General features: G+C 37.7%; 2 protein-coding genes across 8 annotated transcripts in view; one reads left to right on the top strand and one right to left on the bottom strand.

The window, feature by feature from the left end:
• Positions 1–7,026, top strand: part of LOC140224253 (luciferin 4-monooxygenase-like) — a 17,261-nt gene extending 10,235 nt beyond the window's left edge. For 2 of the 4 annotated variants that reach the window (XM_072298332.1, XM_072298331.1), the window contains exons 5-8: positions 380–655; positions 1,919–2,146; positions 5,456–5,621; positions 6,515–7,026. In XM_072298332.1, coding sequence (XP_072154433.1) covers positions 380–655; positions 1,919–2,146; positions 5,456–5,621; positions 6,515–6,723 — 879 coding nt within the window. In that variant the 3' untranslated portion in view covers positions 6,724–7,026. The remainder of the gene's footprint in view (positions 1–379; positions 656–1,918; positions 2,147–5,455; positions 5,622–6,514) is intronic. The other 2 variants (XM_072298333.1, XM_072298334.1) reach the window with 2 other exon arrangements.
• Positions 6,764–25,579, bottom strand: LOC109039015 (nose resistant to fluoxetine protein 6). Of its 4 annotated transcripts, none has more exons than XM_019054334.2 (13): positions 25,454–25,579; positions 21,810–22,105; positions 18,279–18,493; positions 17,012–17,226; positions 16,626–16,744; positions 14,597–14,790; positions 13,485–13,639; positions 12,477–12,645; positions 11,339–11,532; positions 10,506–10,650; positions 8,082–8,265; positions 7,638–7,783; positions 6,764–6,970 (listed from the first exon to the last, which is right to left on the bottom strand). In XM_019054334.2, exons 2-13 carry the CDS (start codon positions 22,051–22,053, stop codon positions 6,815–6,817), a joined length of 2,136 nt encoding a protein of 711 aa, XP_018909879.2. In that variant the 5' UTR covers positions 22,054–22,105; positions 25,454–25,579; the 3' UTR covers positions 6,764–6,814. The 4 variants fall into 4 exon arrangements, with proteins under 4 accessions (XP_018909879.2, XP_018909875.2, XP_018909878.2 ...); XM_019054330.2 differs by lacking the exon at positions 25,454–25,579 and adding an exon at positions 24,953–25,433; XM_019054333.2 differs by lacking the exon at positions 25,454–25,579 and adding an exon at positions 23,774–24,018.

Below are 25,579 nucleotides of genomic sequence, written 5' to 3'. Positions count from 1 at the left end.
GCAAAGTTTGTGAGTGTGTCGCACTAGGTGGTTTTAAAGTTTCCAGGGAGACAACCAGATCCGTAGACACTTTTTCCTAACAAGAAAATTGCACAAGAAGAATTTGGAAGAGCTTAAAGAAACTAGACAAATTATTATTGAAATTAATCAAATAATTTTTTATCATAATGTATATATAAACGCAATCCATTCCTCTAAAACAGGCAAAATGTACTTCCTATTCCAGTACAATCCACATGCCTGACTAATCGACAGCGATCTTATAGCTGTTCTGATGATCTTATGTACTTATTGTCACTTAATAATTGATTCTCTTACTAACATCTTATCAGAATTTATGAATTTAACTAGTATTAGATCATTTCCAAACTTTTTGCAGGTGAGCCATTTGCACATAGTGCCATCTCTCTCCTTGTCCCTGTTGAAATCAGACATAGTCAACTTCGAGGACCTGCGATCAGTGCGGCAAATTTGGGTGGCAGCGGCCCCCATTTGCGAAGAGGCTCATGAGAAGCTCAAAAAGAAGTTTCACCAACCGGTTCGAATTTACAAAGCGTATGGCCTCACCGAGGCAACTTTCATCGTAGCCTTCGGGGAATTCGAGCGCCAGAAACCGGGGTGCATTGGAAAAATTGTCGAAACGATGCAATGCAAGGTAAGTTTGATGACTCAAAATCATTGAGTGAGACGAAGTGAGAACCGTTTGGTGACATAGAGTCAGGAACAATATGTTTTAAAGACCATATGCATTAGTTAACTTTCTAGAGAACGTAAGGGGGTGAGGCAAAAGCTGCTGACTTGTTCCTCCTCAAAAAGTAAACTAAGAATGGAGATTTTGAAACGCCACAATGAAAATACGTGGCGTTGCACTTTAGCCAATGATATGTTTTCTCTGGGCAGAGTGCCCAATGTACTCCTTCATTGGCCCAAAATCTTGCCGGCGACGTCAAACCCGACTGGCCGCACCGAGATGTAGGCCAAGAACGCCAGATCGCCTTAACTTTTCTGAGTATGCAACGCGGACGTCCATCGAGCACGAACAGTTAGTTGCATGTAGGTGCTACTATTAAAACTCCGTCATGTGGGTACGAAGTGAGCACGCACGCTCTCTGCGTATCCTTGCTAGCACAGGAATATATATATATTTTTTTTTTCAAAATGAAAGAAGTACGTTTGTGCGAATCCGTATTTCATAACGATGAATATCATTGAACATTAGAAGCTTAAGCCCTTTATACTTAAAAAGCTAAAAATAAAGTAGTAATATCAAAAGGTACAGATAGGAATATTAAAAACAGCCAAAGGCAAAAAGAGCAGAGCGAACGTGTTATTGTACAGTTCACGGGTATTTTAGGACATTGTCTGAATTTTCTTTTATATTGAACTTCAAAGGATATCCTTTAGCACAATGGACTTACATTTCTAGTATAGGGAAATTACTGTATAGTAGACAATGTCCTCTTCAAAGAATTAAAAGTTTTAGGAGGAGCATGTAAAATTAGAGCGAAGTAGAGATATCTCCCTTTTCATTGATTGTCTTTTATTCTAATCTACAAATATTAATGGAAGGAACCTTTACTTGGGGATTTGATACGTATTTTTCATGAATTGCAACAATTTTTTTCATATCCTTGTTGCCTGCTAAACTCCGAGTTAAACAGCAGTACACTCATTTCATCAACAGTGTCAGCGTCAACAGTGCTTCATTTTAATTAAACATCGCATTAGTTGCTTGCTAAAATCGTTATCCAGAGCGTTACTCTACAATTCTAAGTAGGAAATTATCAGGGTTGAGAGGTAAAGCTCCGAAAATAGAAGTTCCTCCACGTCAAGAGGCTAGTAAAGGCTCTTTGTTTGTCCCTACATTTAATTTTATGTCATGACTCCTTTGATTCTGGCCATCTTATCAATGTTTTAGATAATCGATAAGGACAGTGGGGATGATTTACCCATAAATAAAGTAGGCGAGGTGTGCTTCAAGGGTCCAATGGTGGCTAAAGGCTATGTGAATGACCCCGAAGCCACAGCTGAGATCTTTTGCTCTGGTGGCTGGGTGCGGTCGGGTGATCTTGGTTCTCTCGATGAAGCTGGCTGTTTTTACTATGTTGACAGGATGAAAAATATCATTAAATATCAAGGACAACAGGTAAACGCGAGTTTAAATTTTTTAAATATTTTAAATTGAAAAAATCTTCTTCCTTTGATTGTACGAGGGGCGTTCGTAAAGTAAGTATATATCTTTATTTTCTCCGGAACTAATGAAGATAAATTAAAACGGTAAGAAGTGTTTTAACCGTCATACTTTCAGCTTTTCAAAAAACCTTCGTTTTTTAAATTGGTCCACCCGTTCGCGAGTGACGTCATTTTTCCCGCGCCCATCTCTCGTCACCGCGTGTCCAAAATATTCGAACGCGGCGGAGTTCCTCAGACGAGTGAGTACGCACGTTTTCACTTTAAAAAAGGTTGTAACACCATTAATTGGATAAATATGTGAAACTTTCAGGCTTTGAATTGTCTTACCTTGCTTTTCGACATGATCTCCACCCAGTTGAACACATTTCTGATTATATGTTAGCAGTTTGTGGATTCAATCTTCAAAAAATTGTGCATATCCTGTCGTTGGAACCATTTTTTTTACAGCCTCTTGCAACTCTGCGTCGGTGGAGAACTTTCGGCTACCCAAGCTCTTCTTTAACGTAGGAAAAAGATGAAAATCGCATGGAGCAAGGTTCGGTGAGTACGATGGATGAGGAAAAAGGTCCCATTTGAATGAGGCGAACAAGTCTCTAGTCACATGAGCCACATGAGGCCTAGCGTTGTCTTGAAGGAACAAAACTTGACGAGACAAAAGATCGGGCCGTTTTCGCTTGATCGCTGAATTAAGTTTTTTCAAAACTTCACAATATTTTGCGGCATCGATCGTTTTTCCTCTTCCTAAGAAATCGATCAGCAATATTCCTTGAGCGACCCAAAATCCCGGAGCCAAAACATGTATTCGTCTGAGGAGCTCCGCCGCGCTCGAATATTTTGGGCGCGGGAAAAATGACGTCACTCGCGAACGGGTGGACCAAATTTAAAAAACGAAGGTTTTTTGAAAAGCTGAAAGTATGACGGTTAAAACACTTCTTACCGTTTTAATTTATCTTCATTAGTTCCGGAGAAAATAAAGATATATACTTACTGTACGAACGCCCCTCGTATATTAACGCCGCATCAGAAAAAGAAAACAGCGATTCGCTAAACTTTTTTTTGCTTATTCCGTCTGAGGAAGATAATGTAGGATCAATTAATTCAATTTGCTGACTTAATGACTGTATACATTTTTTGTAATCTGGAATTAGAATTCAAATGACTTGTATAGGGAATTTTGGCCACATACACATATCAAATTAGTTTAATCGAGGATTTGAAGAAATAAAGCAACGGTGAAAGAAAGGCATTATCCGGTTACTACGCGGCCGTACCCCCGACTAGCTCCTCGGAGCAATGGAATTTTGGTCTTGATCAAAATTTCAAAATTTGATGTTGGTGAGCGCAAATCTAGAATATTACAGCATGTAATATCCTGTAGTTCCAATAGGTATAGATATATACTTATTGATGGTAGAAAAATCACGGAATTCTGTGAAATATATCTCTTTACACAAAAATAAAGTTACAGAGCTTAAATCAAGCATGATATGTTTTACCCAATGGATCGTTTGGCCACAAAATCTTGTCATCACAAGTTTGTTCAGCTATTCTCCTTCAGTATGGCTGGTTTCAGGACAATTTGTCAACGATTTTTTGTCCGCGCTTCTTTTTTGTCCAGTGGTTCACGCCCGCACGTAAAATAAGCAACGGTGACTTGGTTCAAGCGTTATATTTTAGTCAGTATGTAAAATTATATTGACAATATCGAAATGAGAAATTGAGAGAGAAGGAGGTATTGTTATGGTTGCTCATTTTCTAAAGGAAATTTTATTACTTTCTCCTTTTTAATCATCTTTTTAAATTGTCATTGGTGAATATTTGGTTTTATTTCTATCCTTAAAATATTCGATGTACAATATACCTTATATATGTATAGGTACTTTTTTTATTTTTTTAATATTTTCCATACGAAATTATTACTTCATTTTGAAAACATATATATTTTTAAAACGTGACAAATATTTGTACAACCTTTTCCAAGCGACATTAATCTCAATAAGGTGTAGTTGTGCCGACAGAAACTGCAAAAATGAATAAAAGAGGGGAAAAAACCAAGAAGCACGGAGTTTTAACCCATTTGTACATCGATCTTTTAGAGTTAAATACGTCAAATTTTGAGCGTTTGGTTGCGCGCACACCTCGCTGCAGCACGATGAAAGCACAATTTAAATAAAAGAAAAAATTAAAAAGCTTTGGAAATAATTAAAATTGACACGGAACCACCAATATTTAAAAAAAACACATTATATTATTATTCTCCTTTGATAAATTGACACATATTTTTCCCCCTCAATGTAAATGAGAATAATCAATGCAGCGTGTGCAAACATTTCAAAATCATGAGTTAAAAAACGCTGACTATGCGAGTATAAATATTGAAGCCTAACAGAGCGGAGCGGCGTGCTACCAGCGCGAGAGGCTCACTGGCGCCTACAAACCTAAGTGGATACTTCTCGCATTGCACAATGCTTGAAGTATCCACTTAGGTTTGTAGGCGCGTTTCGCGCTGGCCGCCCGCCCGCCGTGCGGCGGCGCCTGAAGTAACTATTTCACAACAGAGGTGTTGTACAGTATTATACGAAATTGAACGTATTAAGAATGAGAGGCACCCTTTAATAGCACAGATCTTTCCTCGCAAAATAAATCAAGATACATACGTATCGTACACTGGAAAAATCTATAAGAACCTTCAGCTGAGGCAAACATAGAGGTTCATCCGGTTCAGGTATAACAAGGTGGGAAATTCTTGAGAGATAATTAAGTCCTGTTACACCAAAGAGGTGTAGAGAGTTTTAGTGAATTTTGTCTCATGGAATATTGACGCTCCCCCATTTTTACCAAAACCCTCAACTATTATATTATTCTCCTTTGGACCAAACAGACAAAACAAAAAAAAACAAGCAAACCCTCATTCTTCCAAGACATTTTACATTTTCATCCAAAAAAGTCGTGAGCAATTGCCGTTTGTATTTACATGTGGGCCAATTAACTTTGGGTCTCAACTGGCACGTGGACCAAAACTCCCGTGCCGAAAAAACGCGTGGACGTAAATTACTGGAAAAACAGGTGCGCGGACAAAAAATCGTTGACGAAATCTCCTATAACCGTATGGCTATTACTCACGGTTGCCTCTCAAGACTGTATAGGTTTTTAAAGATGCATTATCCTGACAACTGATGAGTTGCTCCACTGGCTATTTGATTTTAAATGATTGGTACTAAATACATAATTGAAGCAATATAGATTTTGACGGACTTTTCAGATTTCACCTTGTGAACTGGAAACAGTTTTGATCTCTCACCCGGATGTTAAAGAGGCTGCAGTAATTGGGGTACCTCATGAGATATTTGGAGAGGTGCCTAGAGCGTTTATTGTTCCTCTTGATCATTCTAAGGTCATTGCACAAGACATCCATGATTATATGAAAGGTAAATGTGTTTACTACACTTATCAGTCGTTGATCACCATCGATACGTGAACATATGAGTATTTGTAGCTCAATCAATTCGCCATAAATATTGACTGTGCGGGCGAGAAGGATCAGTCATTGAACTTGAAACTCAAGCTTCAGCTTGTGTTGACTTTTTCATTTTACGACTTTGCGGGATAGCCATAAATTTATTAAGACACTCGTAAGGTAAATCTTGACCTCCCCCCCCCCCTCCATCCAATCATCATCTATTCATTTGAGAAAGACAAACTTGCTGGAATTATATTAAAACAGATCGATATTGTATTATATAATTCATGTAGTCAAGTTATTTTAATTGAATTAAGCTCCATTAACAACTAAAAAACAAAAACAGGTGTTTTCAGAGAAGAAGTTATCTGGAAATATTTAGACGATGTAGTTTTCAATTAAGCTCAGAAAAATTTTCAATTTTTTTTTTGAGCTTAATGGAATACTTTTCAAACTTTTCAAACGGAGCAAGTATTGTTTCTCTCCCTCGCGAGAATAATTCCCAATTCCTTCCTAATTTTGCGAGGCACTAGTAGAAATCCTCCTCATCCGTCCTCCAGCCCATTAGATGTCTCATGTGATTTATGGACGGTCCTGTGAGTGCATCTCTTAGAGTATTCAAATATTTTTCGTCTAAATCAAGAGATAAAACTATTGAGGTCTCCAAAACATCTTGCGAAAGAAAAGGATAGATACAATTACGAGACTTAAACAATCGGCTCAATTTTGTCCTCTTGAGTTTCTCTCGAATGTGTTTCTCTTATTTAAGGCTTGTGGCTGTGAATTTTGTCGAAAATGAATAAGATTTTTTTTATAATTAACCGATAGTGAATAACTTGTATTCCGATTTCATTTTCGCAGAGATGGTGGCTCCTTTTAAGCAGCTTATAGGTGGTATCGTTTTCCTCACAGAGCTTCCAAAAACCGGACTTGGAAAAGTTAAAAGGAGCACGCTTCTCAATTTTGAACCCAAGACAGTGTTTTATGATGAAATTCGAGGGAAAATAAGTGTGCACTCACATACCTTAGAATCCGGCGAGAATAGAACGGAAGCTGTCACGACTAAATAACAATGCAATGTCAAAAACTGTCCATGAATTTCACAAAAAATGAACATCTACAATAAATTTTATTAGGAAAAACGAAAAACAAACATCAATGTCATTGGTTCTTTTTATCGGTTGGGGACGGAGATCCTGAGATGAATCGCAGAATTTTTGGTTTCAGGTGAGTAATTGGCGCTTCAATTGTTAAATAGCCATATATTGCGAAAGCGTAGATAGGAAAGAAGTCTCCCAGATGTCGGCCCAAAAAACCCTAGAATAAACCAAAAAAGTCTATAAAATGGCTTAGAATATTGTGCTCACATAGAATTTCTTTTCTTATCTTTCATGTCATCTCACCTTCCTAAAATTCCGGAGAGGACTTTGAATGAGGTTAAGAGAAAGAGGATGACTCTCGACAAAAATATCCATCAAATTTTGTTTAGGAATTTTTCAAAAGTTATCAGAAATTCCATGAAAGCCTGAAATTCGTTGACCAGTCAGAGGGTGAAACGTTTTTTTGTAAGAAATTATTGAGATGGCAATAATATTTCTGCATAGGTACTCCGTTATTAGAGTGCTACAACTGACGAATCCCGTGTGTGCCTGAGGAGGTGAGAGAAGCGAGAGTGCCTTCAAATGTGAACATGCAGCACGCTCATCCGTGTAGCACGAATAATTGAATCTAGGTGCCACAACCAACTCAGGACGAGATACTTTGTAGGCCTAGATAATCACCGATCTGATGAAACTGACTCGCACTCTTACTCATATCATCATTTTCCTCTGTTTATAATTTAAGTTATGAATCATGATTTATTTATTTATTTATTTATTTTTTTTGGGGGGGGGGGGGGGGGGTTTCATCATGCACATACAATTAAACGTTATACCCTCATAAATTGAAAAAAAGAGTAATTTTCAAGCGCAAAAAATCTCACCGTCTCTTCGTAAGTCATGTGTATGGGTGTCTTCAGGGAACCAATCAGGGCCATAACGATGGGGACGTTAAGAAGGTATAACCAGTATGTAATCCTACTAAACGGTATAAACACGTCTTGAGTGAACAATATTTTGTTCCAAGCTCCTGAAATTAAGAGTAAAAATGATTTGAAGGAAGTTTGAAGAGTAATGAATAACTCATGACATTACCATTGGTACTTTGAATTTGAATTTCCCCTTAATTCTAGGGAATAGCCACAATTGCTCTGTGAATACTATGGAGTCATTACATAGGTACATACATTTTCGTAAACATGAATTAATTCGTGCCATAATGACTGTTTAATTACGGCTGGCCTAATTTTTAGCCTCAGTACCTGACTACCAAGAGCTGGGACGGTAAGACTTAATACATACATATAATGAGATAATTTTTCATTTACCGAGATCGGAGGTTATTTGGATGACGATGACAATCATGAATGCGCCGCCAATTAGCTGAGTGCTCAATCCAGTGTGGATAGCGCGGATCATTAGGCTTGGCGATGAGTTGTACAGTACGTATTTTACGAGCAGCGTTCCAAAGAGGATGCAGACAGCGACCAAAACGCCTGCCCACGACATGCCCTGCAACCAGCCGTACACAATCTTGACCTTGTGGTTTATGTGTGACTAACCGATCAGTTTTATTTTTTATACAAGCACCATAATGTCTAACATTCAGCAAAGGCTCGAAATGACATCAGTAATATTTTGCAATATAAAATGGTATAGGGTAAAACAATGTGCACGTTTTGGTACCGTGACGAATATAACTTTATTCAGAACTAGCCGTTCTGGGCGCGCTTCGCGCGCCCGTCACGCCTAGCCGGGGGCTACGCCCCCTGGACCCCCGGTCACTTGCTGCGCGAGTGACATTCGGCTCGCTTCGCGAGCCGATTTTGTAGTAGTTGCAAATTTTTTATCACTATATTTTGAAGATTTCATAGAAAACATTATGAAATTCTCATTCCACAATTAACTTGTAGAATAATAATGGCAGGGCAAGAAATAGACTATATCTTATGGACGGTTCCCACTTAGTAAAACAGCCAACACCACGAGAAGGTGAGGAACCATTGTTAGCCACTTTTTTTACTTTTCTGAAAAAATTTACTGAAATTTTAGTTGCGTCCCCTAAAAGGAAACACGGAGAAAAAAAATTTGTGCATGGAACCCGAAGCTGAGATCATATGGATCTCTGAAGTTTCCGGATCACGCATCCGAAAAGTTAAGGTCCATCTGCCGAAGTTCGGGTCAGACAATTGAAGTAGTTCGGTATATACCGAAGGTTTCAGGTCACACATCTGAAGTACTCGGTGCATACCGAAGTGTTTCAGATTTCTGACCCGAATTTCGGCAGCTGGACCTCAAGTTTTAAGAGATTCATATGATCTCAACGTCGGGTCCCATGCACGAAGTTTTTTCTCCGTGTGAGTATTAATATAAATTTCAACACAGTCAAACACAGTAGAGAACCAAGGAAATCACAGTAGAACAGAGAAAAAATACCGTCGAATAAATATTCGCTGGCGTAGGTAATCAATGCGTAGCTGCGTAGGAGCATGAGCGAGATTTATCATCAACTGACCGCTGGCCGGTAGGTACCTGGGTGGGCGAGCGACAATACGTAAGCGGTGGCATATGGTTCGATTGACAGAGGAGTGGGGAACGGTCAGACGTAGGGGAAAGGTTCAGGCTGAACCGTTCAGCACAGCGCAGCGTCAGTCACCGGGTGGGGAAGAGAGTCCGGGAGGGGACACTTCCCCTCGAGTGAAATAGAAAAAGGCAGAATCCTTCGAAGTTTATATTAATGATGATATTTTGCCTTGATACTGTCCCGGTTTTATGATTATTGTAAACTAATAATAATAAAAATAATATTGATTCGTGATAACTGTCTTGGTTTATAATTATCACACATATCTAAGGATCGTCTGTTACATACATTTTTCATTTAGGTAAAGAAAAGTATTAAGTTCTGCTGGAACGCCAGGTTTTAAATTAAATCATGGTGGGGGTACCATCCTTTAAAAAGACACACAAACTCGTGTATATCAAAATAATCAAAATGGAGTGCATTTGTACGCGAGCCTCCTTCTCCACGGGTATTCACACATGATAGTGTCCTTAAAATATTCGCGCCCTGACTTCTGCGCATCAATTGCATCATGCGTATAATTTTCAAGGGAAATCATATTAGTATCCTACCTTTTACTAGGATATCGATGTTGAGACTTTCAAACCACGTATCTTAATTTCCGACGTCGCATACTTCCTGTCATAGTTTATTTTTTACACGGAGGACTACTCAACGTCAATCCATAAAAACTTCCATGGTTTTTCTTCTATGCCTGAGGCAAATTTTGAGACAACTGTAAGGAATTATGTTGATGTGTTCTCTTGTACAGAAATAAAAGAGGAATATATATTTTTAAACACAGCCATCGAGATACGTGGTTTGGGAGTTTCACCATCGATATTTATCAGTGGCAAGACGTGAACGATCGATTATCGATATTCCCCCATTTGAAACGATGGTAAAGTATCGATTATTAAGCAGTTCGTTTTGAACTCTCTGTAAACCGATCCTTTTTCATAGGGTCAAATAGCAGATCAATCGATTTATCGCAAAGCACGCCTTCGCCACGCCACTAATATTTATGTTTCCTCTTAAAGCCGCCATGTCCTATCCTAAGTAATCTTCCTTGAAATCACGTGATATCCTTCAAATAAAGTCACGTGGCTTGACTTACTACGCATTACACTTCAATTCCGACATAAACTATCCTAACATGTTTATTACTGTAAACTGCCAGAGTTCTTACCTTTGACAATTTGCAGTCAGTTTTTTTGAAGTGCCTCAAGACAAATGCTGCTGTTATGCCAACGATGTATCCACCAGATCGACAATGGCTCTTCATGTAGACATGTTGAACCTCCGGTTGCTTCCTAAATTGATCTGTCAAGAATCTGAAAGCGATATGGAAGGCATAGGATAAATAATAAGTCATAAAGTATATAAGTTGCAAAAATAGGTGGCTAATAAAGCAGTACTACTGAATCAGTAAATTATCTAAACTTTTAAAAAGATTAAACAGCACAGTGATCAGAATTCGCCGAAGTTAGCACTTCAAAACTTTGCATTAGGTACCGATATTTGAGTGAATTTGTATTATCATTTTGCAGAAAATACCTAAAGTGGAATGCGTAGCTTAGTAACCAAATAAATATATTTATAAAAATGCATGAAAAACTGCAGGAGATTCACTCGTTTTACGAATAGGCACTTTGCTTTTCAATGTTTCGAAACTGCCAAGTCACTAAATGTCACTTATCCGTAGTATGGTTTCAATTATTTTGCTTTACGTATTAGTAACTGGTAACTTACGTAACTATCACAGCACTGTGTGAGAAAAATCTTCACTTTTGAAATCATGTCTGAATCTAGGCGTTCCGCTCTGATATAGCAGAATACGCAGAAGTATTTTATTTTCCTATTATTCTCTCACCAGCTTCACTGTGCTTTTTTGCGATGAAATGATTGGAAAAATCATAAGATTTTGACTGTCTAAATGGTTCAAGACGTAGTCAGTAACCACTGATTGAGATGCAGAAATTACTTAAATACTACTTCCTAACCAACTTACGTTCAACTTACTCGTAGTCTAATCTTAGGAATCCATTATACTCATTCCGGAAAACGGTCAAAAAAGGCAGTAAAAAAGTTAGGAAGAGCGCAGAACCCAATATTACCAATTTGTATGGTGCCCACCGCCAGCAAAGATACACTATTAAGGAACCTACTATGAAAAAGTGCATGTCAGCAGCAATGTAGTAAGATTGGGGCAGACACTGAAACACAGAGTGATGCGCGTTAGTAAAGTAATTTCGGGTAAATTATAAGTAGATAAATAATATTCTGCTGCTCGTTGGAGCTTTATCCCTGTCAGTCACCGTGTTTAAAATTCTACGTAATAAAGTACGATAGTTTAAATGGAGCTAATAGGAAATCGAAAAATTAACTTTGGGTCCCAAATGAATCGATACGGTCTCAGACGCAAACATGCACAATTACAAACAGTTTTTGGGCAATAATAACATTCCACTGTAAGACTTGAGAAACATAAATAAAAAACTGAAGATAAAAAAGTCTTCAAAAATCAATAGAAGCTTACCCATCACGAAATTAAAATACTTTTTTTTACTAAATGTAGACTCAATACAGACACTCGCCGGCAAATTAATTGTTCAAAATGGAAAATTTGCATGCACATTTTTTATTGCTTCATCTGAGAGTACTGAAAGAGCCGATTTCACATTATTTTTTATATTTTTTTTTGTGATATGAAAAATAGTATAAAAATAGACTTTAAAAAAAGTGAGAAAATGCACCGCCTTGTGATGTCATCTGGCGGCATTTCCCGTTTAAACACACGTATTCTGGCAGATTAAATAATTTTGTCATATCTACTCCAATAATTCTTCAATTCATGAACCAAGAATATCCTCGTGTTCAGTTCACTCAGTAGTTTCCACTTAAACACGAAATTTGTCAAATTTCAGACACCTGCAAATTCTCTTTTACGTTTATTTTAAATTTATGTTATACACGAGTTCATAAAATTCTAAGTACAGACGTAGCAAAAAATTGTATGTAATGAGCTGCATGAGTCATACCGACTTCCCCGGAAGTAAATGAAATATGAACAAAATTACTTATTTGGCTGCATAAACATTTTTCAGACTTTGTTTTTTTGGGGCGATTTTTTAGGTCATAAGTTAATGCATAAACTTACCCACTCGCCTATTCTAAAATAGTTATTAACGAAGAGCAGATTGAGCCACCAATTATTTCGACAAAACTCCACCTCTGGCTCAATAAAAGTTCTCCATATGGGTCCGCTACCCAGGTACGGTAGGACGAAAATCATGCACGCTATGACGAATATGTACGGCGGTAGGACCCTGGAACGAATAGATCCTCGTGATACAATGATCACTCCTAAATTACAATTTCCAACATCAACAAGATGACTTTTGAAAACGAAAAACACAAAAATATTCAAGGAATAATTGTGCTTAAGATTTCTTGAGTTAATGAGCTACCTGTAAGTAGCTACACCAAAAAGTTTCTTTATTCTCCAAAGTCGATGGCAAGTTTACTCGCTGGCACATATATGTCCACGAGTAATATTATAGCATGTCTAACCTTGAACGTAAAACGTATATGGTTAAGTTTTGGTACATATTTTCGCTCCTCTGACGTAAGGACGTATGTCAATTTCTTCGTGATCTCTGTACTCCGTATAACTACATGCATTCCACGGCTCATGTGGTGAAGGAGATACGCCCTTACATCAGAGGAGAGACTATATCATCTCGTTTATGAAGTGGACCCGTTTATGGAACTCATCTCTATCGAAATTCTAATTAGTCGAGAGGGGGATTTTGACATGAGTGAGAAAATTCATTTGATATTACCATTATGATTTCCATCAAGATCGGGCAAGTGAATGTGAAGATATTAAAATCATAATTTGAGGATTTTTTGATACTTAAAGGAGCAAAATTTTCATCGTAACCGACCGCAAACTTTTTCTTTCAAGGTAGTAATTGAGAACGTAAATAAAAATGTAGTTATATCACCTACAGAAAACACTTATTTTGTGGTGATATAGCTGCGTTTTGCGTACATCGATCAACCAAAATTTTTAAAATCTTTTCGTGATCTTCTCTGATATTGATTTAATTCAAAACAGTGATGGATTCAATGAATTAGTATGTCTCAATAATGCGTATCATACCTCAGCAATTTATTTGCGATGTGGGTGCGAACATTAAAAGAGCCCTTTTCCAGCTGATTGAGCATTGATTGGCAGACTGTAAATCCTGTCATACAGAAAAACACGTCCGGGAGAAGTCCTCCGATTATATATGTTATGCTGGAGCGCGCCATTTTCTGCAAAAGGTCACATTTTGTAAGTAACGGTCGTGACCAACTGAAATACAGAACAGAAAACAATGATGTTAAGAGTTTTGCGGATGAGTGAAATTTGTCTAGTTGTGCGTCTATTTTGACCAGAAAGAAAATTTTGGTGTCCGCAATGATAGAGTGCGTCCGATCACGGGAGTCAAAATGACATTGTCGACATATTCGACATCATGACTAGACAGCTTGTCTGGTATTGTCATGTTAATAGGGTGACGGAAGAAAGGCTGCTGAAGAAGATGCTTGATTCGGTACCTCCTTGGAGGAGACAAAGGGGACGCCGTACGCCCGGTGAGAGGAGGTTAATTTTAGAGGAAATGAGGGAGTGCCAACTCCCTGAAGAGCTAAGGGAGGATAGAGGACTTTGGCGGCTGGGTATCGCAGAGCGTTTAAGAGCGCTATGAAAGCGGTTTATTTGTACGTAGAAAATTTTTGGAACGTAGAGAAACACAAGTTGCAAAAACAGACTTGTTACTGTGATTCGAGGATATTGATTCTTGAGATTTTTTAAAAATAGTCACCCATAGAGAACGACAATCTTAAAGATTTTCACTGCCTTACCTCTAATTACTATCGGATATTGCATTACTTCTTTGATTAATCGTGTATGGCATAGCGTTACGAATTCGTAACAATGTATTTGTGGGGTCTTTAAAATTGAATCTTGCCCCTGTGGCATGATTTAGCAAATTTTCATTAGTTTTTTCTTTTTTTTATGAAATGATTCCCAAAATTTTAAAATTTTGAAAAAATATGGTCCTCTATGTTTTTTATGAAAGCTCCAAAATAGAATAATGTCCTCCAGAAACTGATATTTAAAATTAATTTATGCCACAGGGGGTTAATAATAATCAAAATTTATGGGTATTTGTGTACTTCCCGCACGGTGATTTGGTGTGTACGTGTGTCAATCCAATTATTACTCACGTCCTCTGTGTAGCTCCAGTTGACTAAAGGCCCCTTCCCACATCGAAACAGCGCGATGTGCGCCATAATAATGAACATCATTAGCGTGGCCTTGAGTCCATGCAAAATCCTATATTCATCTGGAGAAGTTGGTTGTGCCGTTAGTTGAAAGACGTTTCGGCAGAGCGAAAAAGGTAGAAGCCATTTCTGAATCCCTAAAACACAGTATGAAACAAAAAAGTGAGATGATTTTCTTTGAATTGAAAAATACGTTTCTTTGGAAAAAAGTAACGCTCACCGCGGGCTGCAACTTTTTTTCTGGAGAAGTATAGTACAACTAACGCTAAGTCTGCAACAATGGCATAGAACGAATACTAAGTTGACAGATAAGACTAATCATGTGTCATGTTACGATATTCTTAATTGTTTGATAATCATAATCATAATCATAATCATCATCATCATCATCATCATCATCATACCAATATATAATTCCATCAGCCGTATTCCGTAAGTCGATCCGAGCGCGGCGCGCGGGCGGTACGGGCTTGACCGTCCCGGTCCACCGATGGCCTTCATTTAAACAAATTGAGAAAATGAGTGAACAAATGAGTGAACAAAAAACAGGAACATTTCCAAAATCCTTCGATCCCAGGATTGCAGGCTCGCGGTTTGAACACCAAAAGGCAACGAGGATATATCACTCGACGTCGAGCTCGAGGGATCGAAATCCTAACCTTAGATTAACTCCTAACCGTGATGATACCGTTTTTTATGAATAAGTTTAACCTTCCCGGCATGTAAGAAAGAATAATTTACTTGGCTTAAATTGCACGCCAAACATCATTTTGACAGTCTTAGCAATATGAAAATATGGCATCCTAAATCTTGACACTCAGCTCAAGTTGTTCACACTTTGAACAACACAGCGTGGGAAAGAAACAATGCTCGATTGAGTAGTCTACTAAAGCCGTCGTAGTGCGGAATTTGACTCGCGTAGGATTTTGTTTTTCCTGTGACCGGGCAATTCAAAGTTCCCGTAGCCAATGGACAGTGAATACGTTAATATCTTAGCTAGAAGTTGGTTTCAGTAGTTTTCGTCGCGTGAATCGTGTTCTACGTAAAATTCTAGTGATGAATCATGTATTAGAGTGCTTAAATTCGTTCTTTCTTTAATGGTCCATTCAATCTAAAAAAAAACGAACGTACAGAACTTTCCTAACTTTTCTCAGAGAAAATATTTCATAGGGAGAAACGAGGCAACGTTGGAATGTTCATAAGGCATCGAAACACGACATGGACCTTGCAAGCCCCATTGTTCGATGCCGCGATTATCCTATCGCGAGTTCAAATAATCGCGCCAAACATGGTGCGGTCGGCAAGGCGTCGAGCTCATATCAACGCCTGCAAGACTGCAGGAATACTTCACGCATCGCGCCAAACGACACGGTCGGCGTCGAACGCATATTAGCGCCTACAAGACTGCATGAATACTTCTCGCATTGCATCAAACGCTATGCGAGAGTTATTAACGATATCTATTCGAATACGGGTAAATACCGCTAGCTGGATTGAAGACACATCACACTGTGAAGATGATTTGACACTCGACCTCGCTCCAAGAACAAGAACAAACAAGAACCTACGTCAATATTTGGAGAAAATTCCACGAAGGTAAGTCTGTGCTGATTGTTTCAAACAGGCGTTCCAATGACTGCTTCGTCTTGTCATCTCCATTGGCATCGGCCATATAGTGGATGTCAACTATCCATGAGGCGACCAGAGAATACGTGTTATTTTACCGCTGATGTTGGAAATCCTGTCGTTTTTACCCGTCAAAGTAGGAATTATTTAAGCAAGACGACGAATAAAGAAACAATGGACTTTGCGTTCGGGAAAAAATGCCATAGGAAGAGGATAGCCTAATAACGCTTGGCTTCAGGACATTAAAGTGATTCCTATAGAAAATATAGTCCTGTAATTTTATTTTAAACGTGCTATATCATGTGTAACAACAAAGTATGAGGAAAAATATGCATGCGTCTCATACCCACAGCTTTTGAAAAAGAGAAATTCGTGATATCATAATCATCTCCACGAGCACCAGCCAGAACTAGATCCGTGATGGAACAAAACAGGAATAAACCCGTCAATCCAACTAGGAAATACCTGTAAAAAGAAATGAGGATATACGACTATTATATGGAAATTAAAACTGCGTTGATAAATGCAGTTTCTATCTTTTTCCTTATTCTCTTTATCTTCAAAAGATGAGCTGATTTGTATGTGTTTCCATGTTTTGTTCTTTTTTTCTTTCTTTTTTTGCAAGATCTTTGATACTACCGCTTCTGCATATTTCATATACACAACGAGAAAATTGGGGCAATTGTTAAATCCATTCGAAAATCATACGCTCATAAAAAAAAAAAAACTTACTTCATGATCATACTACCAAGAGATCCTGGTGGTCCCTCCATTGTGGTGCATAGTAAGTTATCTAAAGTCACATTAATATCGTAGGCTGCCTCCCTGAGTGGCACTTCCAGTGAGCTTTGCAGAGATTTTTTCAGATCTTCTGATGAACAAGTACTCGGAATGCACAGGGCAAATGTAAAACGGTCTTTTGGTGCTTTTCTGCGATCTCTAGAATTCTGAAAAATTAATATTAATTTGGATGAGAATGTTTTATTTGTTCTATTATAAATGTTCAATGATTATATTTCCTGTGCATTTTTGTGCAATAAAAACACTATCATGACTAGAATGATGATCATGATTATCATTAGATTGGAGAGAAAATCGGTCTGGCTGAGCATAGGAAGTCTAGAGTTTATTTATAATTTATTTTGAGGGAATTTTATTTAAGTATAACGTAACGACTACAAGTATTTCCTTCTATCTATCTACATGATTTCTAAGTAAAACCGAACGAATTTCATTAAATTTATACTTATATTTAGAGATGGTTTTTTATTTCTTTTTTAAAGAGCCCTACTATCGAGGATTAAGAATTGACAAGATTCAACTAAGTTCGCAAAATTTTGAAAGCAAAAGAGTGAGCTAGAGTTGTCATACACGAATACAAATTTGATTTTGGCTTGCAAAAAAATTCACAAGGACATGAAATCACAATATATTTTTATTGATTTTCATGGTAATATTGGATTTAGGTATAAATGGACTGCATTTTGCAATTTGGAACTATAAATTCTCGCCCGGTTTAAAAACAACGTAAGTGCCATTAAGGTCCCTATGCACACAAGTGTTTTTCCGGAAGAGCCAGAATTTATAGTTCCAAATTGCTAAATGCAGTCCAAATAACGATCCGAATTGGGTGGGAAAATCACCTGACGTTTTTGAAAATAATGATTGACTTTGTTTAAGGACTACTTCCTCAGATAAATATCATTTACTCTGAGAAGCTCCAACATTAATTAGGATTTGCTTTTTTTTCTAGTCCTATCAATAGAAAAGATTGGTCTCGAGGTCGGGAATATAGTGAGGAAGCCTGCATCTATAATATATCTCTTGCTCAATAAAAATATTGAAAATTTTGAATGATTTTTTGGTATCCCAAAACAAATTTTCTGGAATAGAAATGTGATTCTCCTCCTCATTAATACTATAAAAATAAAAAATGTTCAATTTATCTTACAGAAACCGAAGACTTGACTAAAAATTATGATCATGAAGTCATTATTACCAGGATTTTGATCCACACTGGATCTTCCCACTCGTTCTCATTTTTAGTGGATACTTCCAGATTCGTCCGATTAAAATTAATAGTAGGCAAACAATACTGAGCGGTAAATCCATATTCAGTCGGAACTTTTGTATTAATACATTCCTCAAAATTACCCAGCTTGAATATGTCGGCTGCTAGAAGTCCACTTGGCACTACATCTGAAGCATCTAACACTGCAAGAATGCAATCATAAAGGAAAAATAAATAAATAAAATCCAACTTATTGGTTAAAACTTATTCACTATTGTCTGATACTATCTATAAATTTCAGTAAGAATTGTAGTATAAGATACTACAAATATTCTATATAATATATCATTGTGATTCAACTGTAAAAATTAGATAGGAAATAAACTTGCGAGCAAGTAAATACAAATTAAGAAAATATTAAAACATATTTGATGGAATTGGGCTCTAGGCTCTATTTCCAAGTCCCAGTAAAATCACCATGAAACATATCGTGAAACTACTTTTCTGATTAGGCATTGCTGTCCGTACGTGCTTTTTCATTTTTGAAGTAGGTCATCCATAGTTTTTTTACACAATTTTCACGCAGTGCTTTTGAGGTGTAGCGAGACGAGTGTTTCTTTTAGGTTTCGTCATCGTTTCCAAGACAGAAGGACGTAATTACATTTCAACGTTCCATATTATCCAAATATCCACTCTCACTCTCATTTTGTATTTTCAATAAGAAACCGGTGCACGTTTCCTACTAAAACTCATCAATTTTTCTTGAAATTATACGTAATAATCAGCCAAATTTCGAACAAGAGCTGCACGGTCATACACTTTTGAAAAATGTAATTGCTTGAGTCAATTTTGCAACCTTGCCGTACAGTTACGTTTTTTCGTTTAGGATACGACAAAAAGTAGCGGAGAAAGACATTTGCAATGAAGCGGAGGTGGCCCATATCGACGGTGTAAGTCGGCAATCACATAACTCGATTTGCGACTTTGTAGACTTCCTGACATACTTTATTTTTTAGACGGAAAACCACTCAATGGTAATGCTTAAAAACTGCCGTGATTTTCCTTCTCTGTGTGAAGAAAATTCTGCAAAAACTTCAAGGAATGATGTCAATTTGTTCTCCTTTAAAAAAAAAAAAAAAAAAAAAAAAAAAAAAAAAAAAACACACACATAGAGGTGGAGATTTTCAGACACCGCAAACGAGATATGTGATTGCGGACTTACGCCGTCGATATAATCAATGTGGGTAAGAGGTTCTAAGTTAAAATTCCTGAAAAACTAAAAAAAATAACATTTCAAGAGGGGAAAAATTAGGTTGCCGAATCCCTACCCTATTTGTCATGTGTCTGTAGACAAACCCAGCCACGCACACGGAAAACGGCGAATGCAAAGTGCATGACTTAATCGGAACGGGACCTAAGGCTGAGAATCATTCCCTTTAACCAACAGACGTAACAACTTAAACCGCATTAGTTAATTATTTACTTTCCTACACACGAGTTGTAATTTCGCAATATCAAGTTCAAGGTAATTCGTACGACGGAGCTTTTCAATGTCGGCGATTTTTCCTCATGGACGCTCGCACACTCGTGCAGCGCTCTCGTAAGTGCGGCGCATCTCATGGCATGGCAGTCTTTCAGCAGTTATTTCTCAAAGCTTACGAAGGAATGTTTTACAAAGGGGCAAATTATTTTAGACACCATACCCTAAAGCACTCTTTTCGGGATATTTTCACCCCCCTCCCTCCAATCGTCCGTCTATTCCCCACTTTCCTTTACTCGAGCATTTGCGAGGTAGCCTTCCATCCGCCTTCTCTATACGCGACTGATGTTTTATTTGGATTGCATTTTGCAAAAAGGAACCCGAAGAATTGCAATGAAGCTAAGATTGTGCATTTTCATCCTTTGCGATGTAATTACTGAACCCATGAAAAAATATGAAATTTACAGGGTAATTTTTGTCATAAATTTACAGTTTTTAGCGAGTAAAATAGAGACTGTTAATGGATAATCAGGTTTTTCTTCCAAGACAAAAGAAGTTGCTCAATCTTGGCAACATTGCAATGCTCTTGGTTCCTTTTTGCAAAATGCAATCCATTTTATATAGACGGCCTCCAAAATGTTGGAGAGTACTTGATGGGCTTGGAGGACAAGGCGCATAAATGCAGTTTTTGAAAAAATTGAGATATCAATACTTTCAAGTGAAACTAGTCGCTAGTCGCCAGTCGTCCAGAGAATGGCAGGAGACAGGTTGCCGAAGAAGGTCCTTGACTGGGTTCCTCCTGGGAGAAGACGCAGAGGGCGCCCAATGAAAGGTTGGAGGGAAGGGATTGAAGCGGAAATGTTAAGGTGCTCAATCCCCCAAGATTTGTGGTTTGAAAGAGAGCAGTGGAGGTTAGGAGTCGTAGAGCGCGAGGGAGTGCTGTAAAGCGACTTATATGTATGTAACTAGTCGCCATTCATATTCTGTGAAAAATTCGCAACCAAATTCTACTTTTTAAGCACTAAAAAGTCGGTTTGAACTTTTTCTCTGTCATAAGTATTCATGTAATTTCGAAACTTCAAACAGGTATTTCTCGAAATAGCAAAAACTGCACTTATGCGCCTCGTCCTCCGAGCCCCTCCTTTATAAAGTAACAATGTGGCGGGACTAAATTATAAACGACGTGCAATCCCAGCCTTAAGAGAGCATACTACGTGATGCATTTTTACTTCCCTCCACCATGTAACGTATCTTAACATACACACTAACCCCTATAGGAAACCACACAAGTAACGTTCATGGCGCGGACTCCCTCGCCCCCACAGCATTTTCTCAAAAATAAGGGAGAAGCGTAGAGATAAGAATTAGATAAACGCTGGGGCGTTTTGTTTTACATTTCAATGAAGCACTGTTGAAAAATGAAGTTATGTGAAAGCTGAAATGATTTGATAAAATAACATCCTCAACTTGCATTCGGATTTTTGAGAAGGTTAAATAGGTCACGTAGGGATGTACGATGTGTTTAATTGTTTCCTCCCTCTAACACGGCGTACCGTAGGCTCACCCCCTCCCCCTTTCCCTTGGTATCCATCCCGTAATACAAGTACGCTTCTAAACGTTAACTGTGTTCAAAAATTATCTTATTCTATAGTATAATATCATGTGAGTAACGTGTAACTCATAACGCCTGTGGCCCGAGGCGAGAAGTGATCGCGCAGGGGGGGGGGGGGGGGGAAGCAGTCAGCGGCGTACCTACTCGTTGATGATAAAATCGAAATATACTTGCGGATTTAATCATAAAATATTTAATGAAATGGAAGGGATTGAGTAATATGGAGTGAAACAAAAGGGTTGGAAGTATTCATCCCGTTGAGCACAAATGCGGAAAATGGATGGAAATCGGTTCACATTAGGGGGTTCGGTAAACATTTACTCTGCGTAACGCTAATCTAGGCATTCACTAGTTTTCTAGAAAAGCACGTGATCAGGAAGATAATCCTGGAGTGTTTGATTTTTTTTCCTTCTTCCAAGAGTCTTACTTTGAACTGCCCACAGTGTGAAGTTACTGAGATGCTCTCGATAGATATTGAAATGACGGGTGCATTCCGGGTTCTTCTCCGAAGTGAGTTGGTGGTTCCATATGTGTTCTGAAATAGCTCTAGCCACCCATTGTTGAGGAGGGTTGAGGTTTCTGTTTTGCTCTTGTACTGGAGATGGTTCTGCTATCACGGTTGTAACACACAGGAAAGCTGCGATGGAAACTGTTCGAGCACTAAACGCCATTGCCTCGTACGATAATCAAGAAAGCGAAGTAACTTGGGGAGGCTCATTTGAACTGGAATCATCAAAAATTAAAATGGTATTTATTTATTTTAGGGTAAAAAGATCGATATGAAAATGAAGTAGGTCAAACGGTATTGTGTGCGTGGGATTCTAGTGCCTTCTAGATTTTTACTTAATTCATTATAGTGCTTAGTAAATTCTTTTAGTGTACATCAAATTACGACACTGAGTTAGATAATTTAAAGCAGTGGAGCAGTTGAAGGGCCAGAGTATACATTCGGTCTCGGAGCCTCGTGAATCATTTCTCAAATAATGAAACTCCGGAGGCAAAAGCTATTCAACTCACTGATGAATATTCAATTTATCATGTTCCCCAGTCTGCATGATGCTTCTCTCGGTCACTTAAGACCTGATGTTTTTACAAAAATAAATCATCCTTGGAGTCTCAACAATTTTCACCCCTTTGATGGGTATTTTTAAATTAAATTTAAGGGTGGTTGTCAATTATTTTCCATGCCTATCCCCGTAATGTAAGATCAAACCACTTCATGTACCTACCTTTTTACCAGGATCTACTGAAAGGATTATCAATTTTTTTTGTTTTCCTGATTTTGTAGAATGTCTTCTTTCATTTGACATGTAATCTTTTTGATTTATTGAACAACCGAATTTAAATTGATTTTAATACTTTGGGGAGGAAAAAATCAATTTTTTTTTAAAACATAACGATGAGAATTCAAATTTTTAATAAATCAAGAAGATTAAATGCCAAAAAAAGGAAACAATTCTGATGAATCAGGCAAAAAAATTGAAAATCCACAAGGTGAAAGAGAAATGAAGTGGTTTGAATTTTACATTGTGGGCATAGGCACAACCGACACCCCTTGAAGTTCTATACGTATGTAGATCGACGTGAAGAATTTCTTTTACAGAGTGAACAGTGCGATGAGGTATTCAGTTAGTGCGATTGCGGGTTAGGTCCCGCTCCAGGTAAATGTCCATTTTATAATTCATTACCCGGAAATATATTTCAAAACTTGAGTTACAAGCATCAGCTGAAGACATTGAATTTTACAGAATTAATTATAACTATTCTACACTGAAAAAAGGTGACTGGCTCAAGCATGATGATTCTTGAATTTGCTGCCAGGAATTGTTTTTATCTTGATTCAAGCTAAATTTTTCTTGATACAAGAAAAATAATGCTTGGGTTAAACAAAATAGAAGTTTATATTAAGCAGCAAAATTCTTGATTCAAGAAAAAATACTTCTTAGCGGCAAATTTAAGATTTTTTTTTTCAGTGCATAACTTAAGCCCATTCTGCCGTGCTAAGCAAGAACGCCGGAAATCTATCAAGATTTTCCCTCGTTTTTTTCAACTTAATACATTATAAAATAAAAACTGGTTTACCCGTGCACTTTAAATTTTCAAGTTAAGTTCTTGATAGTATTTGCGAAAGAATTCTGTAAAAACATTGTCCCAAGGTACACAAGTTCTTTCGATATGATACGTTGTTTCCGAAAAATGTAAAATGGCGTTTACGGTGTTTTTGCGTTCTAAGTCAGCATTTCTTTAATACAAATTAAGAGTTTAGTCAGTAAAACAAAAGAGGTGTAAATGGCAAACCTGAAGCATACAGTATGTACCCCTGGCACTAGAAAAGCGATGAATTAGCAGTGAGAAGACACACGCGGAAAACTGCTAAGAATGGTTAAATACCTGCGATGCAGCAAAGTCTATTTCACACTCCCACAATAAACAGACTGATTTACGTACACAAGTTCACAGGGTCAGCGCGGTGGCTGATTGCGGACGCGCGTTTATTAGGATACGCTCTCGGCCCGGTGCACAAAAGTGCATCATATACGCATTGCATTGGATGATGCAGCGAAGTGCAAAGATGACGTCACGGGACAATGAGCTTGCAACCAGCACCTTAGGTGGGCAGCTGACCTCGGCGAATTATCTTTGATGATGGATTACTGAGGACATTTCACCTTACGTTGAGGTCATTTATTAGTTTTTTTTTTTAAAGAAAATACGACAGATTATATGAGGGGTTGGAGGACATGGCGCATAAGTGCAGTTTATGAAAAATTGAGGTATAAATGATTTCAAGTAAAACTAGTCTTACTGCATATTCTGTGAAATTTTTTTTCGCAAATTCCAATTTTTAAGCATTAATAAGTCAGTTTGAACTTCCTTTCCGCCATTAGGATCCGTGAAATTTTGAAAATTCAAACAAGAATTTCTCAAAATAGCAAAAACTGCACTCATGAGCCTTGTCCTCCAAGCCTCTCGTATAAAAATTTTGTTTTGTGTTTAAATAGAAAAATGCACCCCCACATTTTAAGCAGACTAGAGCGGGAGAAAATCTCAAAAATTATGAGCAAACAATGAGGCTCATTTTGATATATTGAACAAGGTCGCCATTGAAATCTAAGAGCTGAAGTCTGATCCGCAAGTTTGCCAAGATCATTAGGCTCATACTTTTCTTACTGAAAGGCTGTACATGCCGGAACAAGGTTTGTGGGTTTTAGTTTCATTCAGATAGAAATCCATTCGAGTATACGTGAGTAACTCGCTTAACGCTTACATATTGGTAGGACCAAAAATAAAATGTCACACATCGTCATTTCGGAACATCTGAAAAGATTAAGTCAAAAATCCTTTCCAATTTTGGCACTGGAGTCGAATTAAACTCCAATTCTCCGCGTGTGTCTTAAAGTGTCAGTGCAGTAACAATTGAATTCCAAGCCCGCAAGATGATAAGAGTTTTAGAATAGTTTTTCCATACTTTAATCATTAAAATTCAAAAATTTTATTTTTTCATAATTATTCGAGATTTAATCTATTTTTTGTAATCAATCAGGCTATTTTCTGTAGCGAAGAATTTACCTCAGTTAGCCTAATAAATTGAGAAGTTTCTTCTTGATGATTGAGCACCTCAATGACTGGAGTTTTAAACGTAACAAACAGCTACTTATGTACAATGATATTTTGATGAATCTGGCGTTTAAGAGTTTTTAGATTTACAACATCAAAACACATTTGTGAGTCTCTTAAATTATAAATATTCGATTTTTTACCGAACTTTAGATATACTCTTAAATAATAACTGAGATCAGAGCAAATTTTAGATCAAACTTGTACTTCTGGTCCAGTAGCAGCATTTAAATTGACGATCACACATTTAGATTCAAACCATCCCATAAGTATTCAACTAGCAAAGAATTCAGCTTTCAGACGCACGTGTCAGGCCAACTTCTCATTTCCCTTTAGAAATAAATATATTCATTTATTTTCAAATTGGCAATATATAAAAACGTATGAGGGGGTTGATTCCACTTCTTCATACGTCTGAAAGGATTGCTTCACAATAAATCGGGTGGCACAAACTTTTCCGGTAATTGGGTAGGGATGGATAATGGCATCATCACAATGAGAACGATTCACTTCGAAACTGAGAGGCGATTCACAATTGCATCACGGGCAATCGAACTGGTATTATGCACTGGCAGCTTT

The sequence above is a fragment of the Bemisia tabaci genome, chromosome 3 (genome assembly GCF_918797505.1).
Source record: "Bemisia tabaci chromosome 3, PGI_BMITA_v3".
NCBI classification, from domain to species: Eukaryota; Metazoa; Arthropoda; class Insecta; order Hemiptera; family Aleyrodidae; genus Bemisia; species Bemisia tabaci.
The sequence above is the reverse complement of the archived record's forward strand: the minus strand, read 5'-3'. Positions and strand labels throughout refer to the sequence as shown.

What these genes read in the sequence shown, in the direction of transcription:
- LOC109039015 (XM_019054334.2), bottom strand. Translation starts at nt 22,053, where the DNA reads ATGGCGTTTAGTGCTCGAACAGTTTCCATCGCAGCTTTCCTGTGTGTT. An exon ending in CTCTTTTTCAAAAGCTGTGG is followed by an intron (nt 14,791 to 16,625) that starts GTATGAGACGCA and finishes ACTGTGTTTTAG; the next exon opens with GGATTCAGAAATGGCTTCTA. An exon ending in TTCCTAAGATTAGACTACGA is followed by an intron (nt 10,651 to 11,338) that starts GTAAGTTGAACG and finishes TATCGCTTTCAG; the next exon opens with ATTCTTGACAGATCAATTTA.